A 12,827-nucleotide genomic window follows, 5' to 3' on the forward strand; every position below is an offset into this window, starting at 1 on the left:
AGAATCAAGGTATCAATCCAGTAGGAGGCAGAAGCAACTCCCTAATAGATGCACCTGCACAAACTAACAAACACTTGCACACAATGCGAAAAAGGGTTGTCAATCCCTTCACGATCACTAGCAAGAGTGATATCGAATAAAGATAGATATGAAAGATAAGTAAAAGGCAAAAATAAAGTAAACAAAAAAATTGAAGCAAGGTATTTTTGGTTTTATAGATTTGAAAATATATGATGAGAAATAGACCCGGGGCCATAGGTTTCACTAGAGGCTTCTCTCTTAAAGAAAGTATATGGTGGGTAAACAAATTACTGTTGAGCAATTCATAGAAAAGCGCAAAGTTATGACGATATCTAAGGCAATGATCATGAATATAGTCATCACGTCCGTGACAAGTAGACCGACTCCTGCCTGCTTCTACTACTATTACTGCACACATCGACCGCTATCCAACATGCATCTAGAGTATTAAGTTCATAAGAACGGAGTAATGCCTTAAGCAAGATGACATGATGTAGAGGGATAAATCCAATGAATATGGTAAAAAAAAATCTTTTTATCCATAATGGCAACAATACAATACGTGCCTCGCTACCCCTATTGTCACTGGGTGAGGACACCGCAAGATTGAACCCATCACAAAGCACCTCTCACATTGCAAGAAAAACCAATCTAATTGGCCAAACCAAATCGATAGATCGGAGAGAAATACAAAGCTAACTTGATCATGCATAAAGGAGTTCAGAGAAGACTCAAATAATATTCATAGATAATCTGATCATAAATCAACAATTCATCGGATCTCAACAAATGCACCGCAAAACAAGATTACATCGAATAGATCTCCAAGAACGTCGAGGAGAACATTGTATTGAAGATCAAAGAGAGAGAAGAAGCCATCTAGATACTAGCTATGGACCCTTAGGTCTGTGGTAAACTACTCACACATCATCGGAAGGGCAGCAAGGTTGGTGTAGAGGCCCTCTGTGATCGAATCCCCCTCCGGCAGAGTGCAGAAAAGGCCCCAAGATGGGATCTCACAAGAACAAAAGCTTGTGGCGGCAGAAAAGTATTTTTGGTGTGCCGTCTGACGTAAGGAGAATATTTGGGTACTTATGGAGCTGGAGTTAGGGTTAGGAGATCTGTGAGGGGCCCACAAGCCTAGGCCCCCCATGGGGTGCGCCCCTAGGGCTTGTTGCCTCCTCGTGGGTCTTCTGGCCTCCTCCCCAAGCTTCCTAGGTATCTTGTTGTTCAAGAAAAATCGTCAAAAAATTTTGTTTGGTTTGGACTCCGTTTGGTATTGGTTTTCTGTAAAAGACAAACAAGGAAAAAAATAGCAATTGGCACTGGGCACTAGGTTAATAGGTTAGTCCCAAAAATGATACAATATAGCATATTAATGCATATAAAACATGCAAAGTAGATAATATAATAGCATGGAACAATCAAAAATTATAGATACGTTGAAGATGTATCAAGAAGCCATTCACTTTGTGTCATTGTTGGTTGAATTGAATGGAAAACCAAAGTGGCAAACTTGCCGATGACCTCAAGAACTATAACAAGAAGTTGAATAAAAACCATGGCAAAAGCTCCCAACAAGCCATTGGACTGGATGACAAAGATGAGGAAGGTGGGACAAGCCACTATGCCAAAGAGGAACATCCAATTGATGGAAAACAAGTGAGAGAAGGGCAGGGCCGCACGTGATGCCGCGGCGAGCAAAATATCCACCACATGGACGACATCTTTTCAGAAAGGAGGATAAAGAAGGAGGAGAGGTACAAACTCTTCTTGGATGCGCAAAAAGAGAGGACGGATTGAGACCAGGAGAGGGTGAACAAGAAGTTGCAACTTCAGAAGGAGAAGATAGACCTGGAGAAGCATGAGGCGTACGTCAAATGTGGGATTGAGAAGGCAAAGACTTTTGGATCAATTAAGCTCGAGAAATCGAGGTTGCGGCTCGCTCAGGACGCGGAGGATTTGAGGGTCATGTTGGCCGACACTACCCTCTTGGACCCGGCAGTCAAGAAGTGGCTTGAGGCGAAGAAAAGGAGATCAACGCCCAGAAAGCAAGCGCCGAATGCTCTATTCTTCTATCACCTATTTATGAATTGTCGTATTTTCTTTTGGTATGTGTTGAATTGTGTTTTATTTTGCATTGTTGAATTGGTGGTGAATTTGTGCTATATGATCGATGGATGTGCAAGGATTTTCATGCATTTGAGGGTTTAGATATGAGGGGTGTGGTTGTCCGGCACTGAACGCGTTCGCGGATGTTTAGGGGGGTGTATTTGCCCAGTCCAAGTGTAGATGCTCTTATAAGTCTTTCTATACCGTTTGTCAAGTGAATTGATTGGAAACAAAAAAATGTGTTGGCTTTGATGCCGATATATGTTCTCGTTCTGTCAATTTGTTTTGTGAGGATTGGATCATATCAGTATGATGCTATGTGGCTTTGAGAGTCTATCTCAACGTAAGCAAGAAATAGCCGGTGGTCCACTCGCGAGGCAAGGGCCCGAGTTCGAGTCCCCGCGGCTGCACCATTTTGTGTTTCTATGTCTTTCTTTTCCCCACTAATAGGTGGAACCAACACATAAAGAGCGCATTAATTTGTTCCTCGTAGGCATAACTAACAGAGAGTTAACTGCGAGTGAGGGAAGTGTACTCAAATGTACATTAAACATAAGTTACAGGGCTAATTTGTTTTATTTTTCCAACTTTATGTATGAATCTGTACCTGTCATATAAATCCATGCATCGAGATGCAGTAAACTCTTATAAGTTCTACAATACATATCTTTTTAGGTGATTTTTTAAATTAAAGAAGGGGGCTTGAATAGCAAAAGGTGGCATGGTTTACATAACTAGGGTAGCACATATGGATTATTTCATCTCAAGGATATCATCAAGCGGATGAACACCATCTTGATATGCCAATCAAAAAAGAGGAAACATATTGATGTGCCTATCGAACTAGCTTTGTTATCACATTTTAGTGCTACCTGCAGCATAAAGAGCAGGGAATAATGATTAGCTTTAGTTAAGAGTGAGTCGGACTAGGAGTAGTATACTAAAAGACGAGCAAAGCAAAAAAAAAAAAGTCCAGAGTTCCCCATCTCCCCTTTGGATTTTATTTCTCCTTTGTACTACTTTTAAAAGATTTCCAATACTTGCAAGTTGCAAGTGCGTGAAAAACTATGTGTAGAACCTCTCAAAATTGTAACAAAATGGCATATCTCACGCTAACTAGTTTCTTTGTTTTGCTAACATATATATGTTCCCTACTCTATGCGGACAACTACCTCACATCACTACCACATTTTGAGTGCTAGTATAGCCCCAAGTAGCGACAACACAAGCACACAACCTTGGAAATGAAATAATTTTGTCAGGTTGCAGGTAATATCCATGGCCATGTAAAATTATACGACCTCAGCTTTTAAATATGAGACATTTTGACAGTTTAAATTGAACTGCCAAAATGTCTTGCACCGAATTGGATTTACACACGAGAAAACCAGAAGGATAGATCTAATAGCGAGTACTACAAAATTCTGGTTCTCTTGTGCTTAGATATATTTTTCGTTGCTTAGTGTGTGTATCGAACCTGATAGCAGAAATTTTGTAGATTGTGGAAACTTTTGTTAGTATTTTTTTTTGAAATATAAATATATGTGGCTATTCAATTACGTTTTCGTGATTTGGAAACGTTGTCGCACAACATGTGTGCTCTCATGACAATAGCAAGGGTGGTTATGTTGCTCTCAAGCTTGTCGGAGTGCAAGACCATGTCTTGTGTGAAATATCACAAACTGCATGAAAAGGGCACAATGGATACTTTGTCTTTTGGTTCGTCCACTCTTCGAGAAGTGCTCATATAGTCATGAAGCCGTAGTGGAACTCACTAAAATCCATGAGACCACCATGAATAAAGGAGTGGTCAGAAAATTTTCCATATATATTTCAACCGTGTGTTAAATATACAAGCTTAGAAAAAATACATGGTTGATATTGATCTTGTTTAAAGGATCTTGTTAACGTCAATATGATGGTTAAAACAGACCTGAAGATGGATATCCGGCTAAAGATACATCATTTTTTTCCTTTGTGTGGAGAAAAACTAAATGGGTAGATTGAACATGGGGGCTAGGAAAACAGTAGCATAATTTGCAATGAACACAAATATGCACACAACTTTTTTGTTGAAACTATATGCGAACGAAACTTAATTCAAACTTTCGGTTTGAAAGTATGGGAGATGGTGCGGGTGATGCATATGCAACTCTACCAAAAACTATCATGCATGGACCTAGTGCAGTAATTAAGGACTATTCATATAAACCAGCTCACGAATCTTGAAGCAAATGCGTAGAATGCATGCGTACCCCTGCCCCTGCATTCGCCATGAATTTCTGCAAATTGTACTATGTACTCTCTCCTTCCGGGGATACTTGTCGCTCAGACGGATATATCTAGCATTAAAATATGTTTATATTTATCAATTTAAGCGACAAGTATTTCTGTACGGCGGTACTACTCCCTCTATTCCTAAATATAAGTCTTTTTAGAGATTTTAATATAAACTACATATGGATGTAGATAGACGTACTTTAGAGTGTAAATTCACTCATTTTGCTCTGTATATAGTCCATAGTGAAATCTTCTTTTCTTTAGAGATGGAACACCATGCATTCCATCAAGTCGTGAAATCTCTTAAAAGACTTATATTTAGGAACAGATGGATCGAGTACTAGTTAATTATAACCTAACTATGTATATTACCATTGCTTAAATGCGTTGGTGTTACCATACATGCTGAACACAAGTCTAGAAGGGGGACATTAGGAAGGTTGCATTTAGCTTACCATACCGGTGCACAACAACTTAAAGAGCATAAACCAAAATAAGCCAGTGAGAATATTGTCAGTGCATCAACAGACCGCCAGTTTCACATAACCAAGAATCAAACATACACGCTTAACTTATTACCGCAAAAAGAAAAACGCATAACTTTTTTTAGGGTTAACCCATGGGATGAAAAACATAGGATATTGTCAGACTCTGAGGAGGTAGATGCTGAGCTCGGGCCCACCGTTGCCGTCGGGGTTTATCATGTAGAACGCTTCAGAGTCCCTGGATCCCACCACCCTCTCGAACCTGGCCCTCATGTACATCAGGTCCCCCTCGCCGGCGCCGCCGTCCGGGACGACGCCAGCGCCGACGGAGACGGGCTCGACGGCTCGGAGCAGCCGCCACTCCTCCGCGCCGCACTCCCTCCGCACGGCGTACCCGCACTTGCGCCCGTTGCAGTACGCTCGCCACGTCGGCTCCTCCACCAGCGCCGTCCGCCGCCTCTCGCCGCCTGCATGCATGTATACGTCACGTGGAGACACGTACGACGTCGATCGATCGCAACGGCATGTATACAAGGCGTACGTAGAAAGCATGGTACGTACGTATGGTATTACCTGTGTTGTGTGCAGGCGTCTTCTCGCACTCGAGGGCGATGCGGACGAGGCCGGAGGACATCTCCCTGACGAGCGCGCCGGTGGAGTACGCGGCCAGCTCCACCATGAGCGCCGGCGGCGCGCGCGGGTCGGTCTGCAGAGCCAGGTGCACGCGGCCCCGGCGCCGGCCGAAGATGGTGCCGGTGACGCTGGACCCCATCGGCCTGCGCCCGCGCCGGCGCCGCGCGCGCGCCACCACGGCCAGGACCGCGGACCGGAGCCGCGCGAGCGCCTCGCGGCGCTTCCCTGATGGCTCAAGGGTTCCTCCTCCGGCAACAGCATCCGCGACGGACGGAGTAGAGACGACGAAGGTGGCTCCCTCGTCTTCCAGTTCCACCTCATCGTGGACGTCAGGTTCTTGCCCGCCGAGCGGCGGGCCGTGGCGCACCTTGCCGGGGCGCTTCCTGAGCAGCCAGGGGATGCCGCCGCTCGCCGTGGCACCCCTGGACGGCGGGAGCGGCGACGGCGGCGGCTGCGAGGCGGCCACCGCCTCACGTAAGGTTCCCGCCATGACGACGGCTCACTTCACTCCTCAGCCCTGGCTCAGAAGCGGCCTATGCGTGCGTATCTCTAGTCGATCTGTACTATGTTTTTGCGACGGCAAACGCCAGTATATGAACAAGCAACAAAGCGCGCCGAGAGAGAGAGAGAGAGAGAGAGAGAGAGAGAGAGAGACAGCCGCAGGCCGCAGAGAGTGACAGCTTTAGCCGCAGAAGGATTTCGTCGGCTTTAGACGTGCGGGCTGCGCTTTTGGCATGCAGCGGGGCGGGCACCAGCTGCGATATCTGCGTGGATACTCGGCGCTTTGAGCGGGGGCATGCACGGCTGCGCATACACGCCGGGGCGAAAGACTGGGGAGAGAGGGCGGTGGGCAGAGCAGGCAGACCTACACGTACCGAACTGGCAGCGATTAAGGAAGAAGGGGGCAGCCACGATGGCGACGGCCGTGGATTTTAGCTGCTTCCCCCTCCGTCGCTTTCGCGGGAGGAGGAGCCGGGGGAGACAGGGCATTGGGAGGCGGAACGTGTGACGTGCATATGACACTGACACAGTGTTTTCAGAAAGAAAAAAAGTGACGTGATCGTTGCCTTTGCAGAACGCTGCTCAGCCACAGCGGTTAATTAGCGGAACCCGGAAATTTGTGGGAATCGGCACAGAATGGTGGGATGCCGTTTCTTTTGGGATGAGATGTGGCTAGATTAATCATGCAGAAATGAATTATAGAGCAGCTAGCTCAGGGTGTGTGTATCGGCCATACCGCACTGAATTGATAGAAAATTGCAGATTGATCGAGTGCGCTAACCCTTCCAATCATGATTAGTCTCTCAGAGGATTATCTAACAGGCCACCAGGCGATCGTGTACCTGCATGTGGATCATTCGTATACACTATGATTGCCATATCAACATGCACATATTTCCCGTTTTTTAAGAAGAATCCTTTCCGACTCAGGTTGCCTGAAAAACCGGGCGTGTGCAACTTTATGACTTGCCTGCACCAAATGATGTCTTGGTTTGGTTTGCTCACATTTTTATCGATGCACGCGTACCAAACTAATACTTTATTCTCGCGGGACAGGCTGACTTAGTTTTTAGAGTAAAACACATTAGAGGTCCTAAAAGTATTTCAGGTATGTCAAGTAGGTCCTAAAATTTTGAAATCATTCATCAATGGTCCTAAATGTATGTAAGTCGTTCACCACGGATCCTAAAATTATTTCAATTGTGTCAAGTAAGTCCTAAAAGTAACATGTAAAATACATATATAGGACTCGCGGTGAGCGATCTCAAACTTTTATGACCAACTTGACACACTTGGAATACCTTTAGAACTTCCAGCGTATTTTACTCTACTTTCTATATGAAAAAATGAACGAAAATACCCTACTCCCTCCAGTCCAAATTAATTGACCCAACCCATATACATTGTAAACTGCACATTGTACTCCCTCCGTCCAGAAATACTTGTCAGAGAAATGGATGTATCTAAATGTATTTTAGTTTTAGATACATCCATTTTTATCCATTTTTCCGACAAGTATTTCGGGACGGAGGGAGTATATGGGTTGCCTCAATTAATTTGGATCAGAGGTAGTACAACAGTATCTCAAGCATGTAAAAGGTATCAAATTTTATATTAAGTCGGTGATAATTAATATGGATCGAAGGAAGTATTAAATATATGAGGGTTTTGCTACAAAAGTTGTGGGGGTGTAGAGGGCACGGAATAATGCTCTTTCCAGGGGTTATTGGGGTTCAATTTTTTGGCAAAAACACAATGAAATCTCAAAATTTTGGCCGGTACACAAAGTGGGTTTAGCTTCAAATTTTGGACTATATTCGAACTAAACTAATAACATGATTAAAAATTCAATATTTTTTCAGAATGAATAAAAAATAGTTTTTGAAATGTTCAAAAGTCCATATTCTGGGGAAGCCCATTTCAGATAATTTAAATCTTAGCGGCTATCGAGAAGTTTTGACTATGGTCTACGGATAGTTGAGCGCTTAATATTACCGAAGAATCCTTTGTTCGTAAAATGAAGGGAGCACCATGAACCCAAAGGTACTTGGTTTCAATGAAAAGACTTGGCCAACAAAAATGTAACTAAAAGCAATCATTTCTAAATATTCCCTCCATCCTATAGTATATTGCATCGGTTTTCGTAAAAATCAATCTTCACAAACTTTGACCAAATTTATAGAGAACATTATCTATATTTGTAATATCAATATATACCGCATTAAATTATTTCGTGATGAATCTAATGTCATTGATTTAGTATTCTCCATGTTGGTATTTTTTCCAAAAACTTAGTTAATGTTTGCATAGCTTGACTTTAAAAAGAACTAATGCACATTACATTTTGCTCATTTGATTGCTAGGATATATCCTGTATTTTTCTGAACAAAATCATTGGAAATTTCAACCCACTCAGAGCCTCTTGAAAAGATTCATTTGTTTTTTCAGTGGCCTATCTTTTCAAATAATTATTTTGCATTATGTTTCACTGGAAATTTCCATTCATTCAGATCTCTTGAAAAATGTTCTTTTTTTCTTTTTGTGGCTCAATCATCAAACTCTGGTGCAAACACACCTCCATGCACTTCGGGTGAACATGACATTACAAACTGAGTTTCATTCTATCTATGCTATCCTACAAATCAAAGAGTCTCTTAGTAGGACACATGAAATATTTGCTTAGCTTATTCAAATGGCAGCATCAATCCGCTCAAGCATCTTTCAGACTATGCTGCAGAAAAGCACAACAAGGTGGTCCTACTCTTTATTTTAGACATACAAAGGTGACATTAGCTGTGTCGTGCTACAAGAATAGTTGATCAAAGTGCTAACTCCTCGCATTCTTTTTTGACGAAAAGACTGCATGATGTAGCATTTCATTGAAATTAGAAAAGAGTTTTACAGGAGAGGGGCTCCTGCCTCTCCAACACCTCGCATTCTAGCGTTAAGCCGGCTCAGCAAGCCGTCGATATCTTTATTTAAGACGGTAGGATAGCTCTCAACAGGATTTGGACCATTCACTCTAGTAACAAGATACTCCCTAGGATTTTTACAGTCTGTATCGACATCATCATAACTACTCTGCAAAAGAAGCAAAACAAAGGGAAAAAGCAGAGCAAAGCGTAAAAAGAAGCCTAGCATGTCAGTGTAGGTGCTAGTAGTAGCACCAGATAGGCAGGGCATAACAACGCCAGATCCAAGGAAAGCATATACTCTTGGCAGGTTTTGGCTCCACAGGATTGCCATGTCGCCCGCAGTTTGGTGCATTTTTCACGGAGCCTAGGGAAAGCCCAAGAGCTATCATCCCCTCTGTCTCTTTAACCTCTGGCCACTGTCGGTGTTCGTGGGAGACCAAAAGTCTCGGATTGTATATTTTAAAATGCCCCAAGCTATTATCTTACACTTGTAAAGATGCATAATCCAAGCAAGAAATCTCCTTTACATTCTCTTGTACGCAAAGTTCCACAGTTTGCATCTGCAGTTATTGGGATTTTTCTTAATACTTTTATTTATGAAATCTCAAAACTATCGTTCCGATTGTAGAATTTCCAAAAGTATCACCCGTCACTCCCATAACGAACAAAGACTAACTCTTAGTTCACGGCACGGCCCTTTCCGTACACTTATGGGCCCAAGACAGACTCGTCCTTGTTAGGTTGATCTCTCTCCCGATTTCCAAAAGTATCACCCGTCACTCCATTAACGAACAAAGACTAACTCTTAGTTCACGGCACGGCCCTTTCCGTACACTTATGGGCCGAAGACAGACTCGTCCTTGTTAGGTTGATCTCTCTCCCGACGTAGAGATCAACCTAACAAGGACGAGTCTGTCTTCGGCCCATAAGTGTACGGAAAGGGCCGTGCCGTGAACTAAGAGTTAGTCTTTGTTCGTTATGGGAGTGACGGGTGATACTTTTGGAAATTCTATAATCGGAACGATAGTTTCGAGATTTCGTAAATAAAAGTATTAAGAAAAATCCCAATAACTGCAGATGCAAACTGTGGAACTTTGCGTACAAGAGAATGTAAAGGAGATTTCTTGCTTGGATTATGCATCTTTACAAGTGTAAGATAACGGGTCCCTAACTCATGCCTTGATCGGGGGCGCCCAACCAAACCATGGTTGGTGGGCCCCTGTAACCGCGCTATATAAACAGACGTGGAGCCGGGCATGACATACGAGGTTAATCGCTGTCACAATCTTCACCTACAATCCCTACCGATCTAGGGTTAGTGCGGTGCTCACGGGAAGCTCCATCACCGCCGCCATCTACTCTCTGTCCACATCACCGCCATCACCACATCACCATGGCCGGCGCTGGATCGAGCTCTGGACAGGCAGAAGATAGGTTCACCGAAATGATCTAACTTATCCGATCCAAAGCAATCTATCAATGGTATCAGCTAGATCGGGTTAGATTTTTTTGGTCGAAAAGAAATCACAGAAAGAAATCCCCTTCCCTCAAAGAACCCTAGAAGGGCAAAGAAATCTCAAAGAATGAATCCTCAACGGAAAAAGTAGCGCCGCCGCTCCGGTCGCGCCGTTCCTCTCGATCCCGAATCGCATCTGCATGCCGAGGATCCGGGAAGAAGAACACAACCCTGCAAAGGGAAAAGGGGGCACCGCAGCCATGCCGTTCAACGGTGGCGCGCTTTCGCTGAGGGAAACGCGTCACCGGTGAAGGGGAGGCAACGGCGCCACAGATCATCGTCGGACGCACAGGAGCAGGGAACGGCTCCGTCGCGCCTCACTCGCCTCTCTCTGCCACTGGATTCGGTGGATGGGGAGAAGATGATGGGAAAGGAAGAGACAGTGGTCGGGCTTGCGTGGCGCGGTGGTGGATGCCGTCGCCGGCGGCCGGCGCTCTCGCGCGGTGGCTGGACGGCCAGAGCGAGCGCTGCGACAGAGATGAGGGAGTCGAAAGGGGAACAGAGGACAGCGCTGCAGGCGTCTCTCTCTCTCCGTGAAAGGAAAGGCAGGGGAAAGGGAAAGAGAAAGGGGAAGGAAGAGGACGCGCGCACGGCGCGGTGGCTGTCGCCGCCGCCAGCGGCCGGACAGGGCAGCCGGGGCGTAGCTCCGTGCTCACACCGGAGCGAGCGAGAGAGGTGTGTGGGGGCGGACTGCGCTAGGGTTACGGCCGGATCGACCGGGGGGCGTTTTTGTTCGCCCGATCCACGCGCTGGACCGTCGGATTGAATCCGACGGCCAGGAGCCAAACCCTAGCTGGCCACGGGCCCTCTGGGCCGTAAGTGGCAGGAGCCCGGCTGCGGCAGGGCAGCCACGCGCGCTGGGCCAAGCCCAACAGCTGCGGGCGCCGCCGCGCGGCTGGGCCGCGCTGAGCCAAGGGCGGCTGGGCTGCGGTAGGCCGAGCCAGCTGCATTTTTTCTCTGCTGCAGCTAATTCTGTTTATTCAGAGAATAGAAAATTTCAGAAAAAGAAAAATTCATGTATTTTATAAAGTAAAAGTTTCTGTAGAACTAAAAAAGTTCATGATTTTTTATTAGGTCATAGAAAAGTTTCTGTAAAAAGTAAAAAGTTCGTGAATTTTTATTCATGTTTTTCCGCTACGTAAATAATTAATAGTGCTCTTTTACAAAGAAAATAAAAGTTTAGATAGAATTAAGTTTTTATGAGCATGTTAAAGTGATATTAAAATGAATATGATTTTGTTATTTTTATGACCAACGTTGTTAATAACATGATCATGTTTTATTACTGAAATTTAAAGGTGCATTTATTTCTAATTTTTTGCCCAACGGTAATATAGATTTAATTGCATAGACAATTGTATGTTTAATTTGACCAACGTTAGATTAATGCATATGATTGTTATACTCGTCTCACTTAAATTGTGATTTCAGGAGGCTTTCACTTGATGAGTTGCCTAAAAGATGTTCGGATACTCAGAGGTGACAATCACACTGAGTGGAGGAAGAAAGTTGACCTGGCATTTGTCTATGCTGATCTGGACTGGGTTCTGGATGAACCACAGCCGGTCATACCTATAGAGCCAGTAAGAGAGGCCACTGATGATGATGCTGCGTGGGCTAAAAAGAGGGGAGATTATGCTCCTTTGGAGATTTCATACATCATAGAAAACCAAAAGTGGGTCAATGCAAACAAAAAGTGCATGGCATTTATAAAGAATACAATTGAGAGCACCATTGTGGGCTCCATTGCAGAGTGCGCTTCCGCAGAGGAGTTGCTTTCAAAGGCAAAGAGCCAGTTCACTGGCTCTTCAAAGATATATGCCACCCAAGTGTTAGAGCAACTAGTGACAGAACGCTACACAGGTGGTATGAAGGAAATATGCCCTAGAGGCAATAATAAAGTTATTATTTATTTACTTATATCATGATAAATGTTTATTATTCATGCTAGAATTGTATTAACCGGAAACATAATACATGTGTGAATACATAGACAAACAGTGTCACTAGTATGCCTCTACTTGACTAGCTCGTTGATCAAAGATGGTTATGTTTCCTAACTATAGACATGAGTTGTCATTTGATTAACGGGATCACATCATTAGGAGAATGATGTGATTGACTTGACCCATTCCGTTAGCATAGCACTTGATCGTTTAGTTTGTTGTTATTGCTTTCTTCATGACTTATACATGTTCCTATGACTATGGGATTATGCAACTCCCGTTTACCAGAGGAACACTTTGTGTGCTACCAAATGTCACAACGTAACTGGATGATTATAAAGGTGCTCTACAGGTGTCTCCGAAGGTACTTTTTGGGTTGGCGTATTTCGAGATTAGGATTTGTCACTCTGATTGTCAG

The 12,827-nt window shown here is 44.2% G+C and overlaps 1 protein-coding gene across 1 annotated transcript; it reads right to left on the reverse strand.

The window, feature by feature from the left end:
- Positions 1-4,897: 4,897 nt before the first annotated feature.
- On the reverse strand, positions 4,898-6,389 carry LOC123150431 (protein MIZU-KUSSEI 1). The gene is made up of 2 exons (XM_044570286.1): positions 5,472-6,389; positions 4,898-5,365 (listed from the first exon to the last, which is right to left on the reverse strand). Exons 1-2 carry the CDS (start codon positions 6,019-6,021, stop codon positions 5,058-5,060), a joined length of 858 nt encoding a protein of 285 aa, XP_044426221.1. The 5' UTR covers positions 6,022-6,389; the 3' UTR covers positions 4,898-5,057.
- Between the last annotated feature and the right edge of the window lie 6,438 nt (positions 6,390-12,827).

This window comes from Triticum aestivum, chromosome 7A (assembly GCF_018294505.1).
Source record: "Triticum aestivum cultivar Chinese Spring chromosome 7A, IWGSC CS RefSeq v2.1, whole genome shotgun sequence".
NCBI classification, from domain to species: domain Eukaryota; kingdom Viridiplantae; phylum Streptophyta; class Magnoliopsida; order Poales; family Poaceae; genus Triticum; species Triticum aestivum.

Bases quoted from the DNA above. Each gene is read 5' to 3' on its own strand.
- LOC123150431 (XM_044570286.1), bottom strand. From the start codon at position 6,021: ATGGCGGGAACCTTACGTGAGGCGGTGGCCGCCTCGCAGCCGCCGCCG. The intron at 5,366-5,471 runs GTAATACCATAC...ACATGCATGCAG, and splicing joins GACGCCTGCACACAACACAG to GCGGCGAGAGGCGGCGGACG.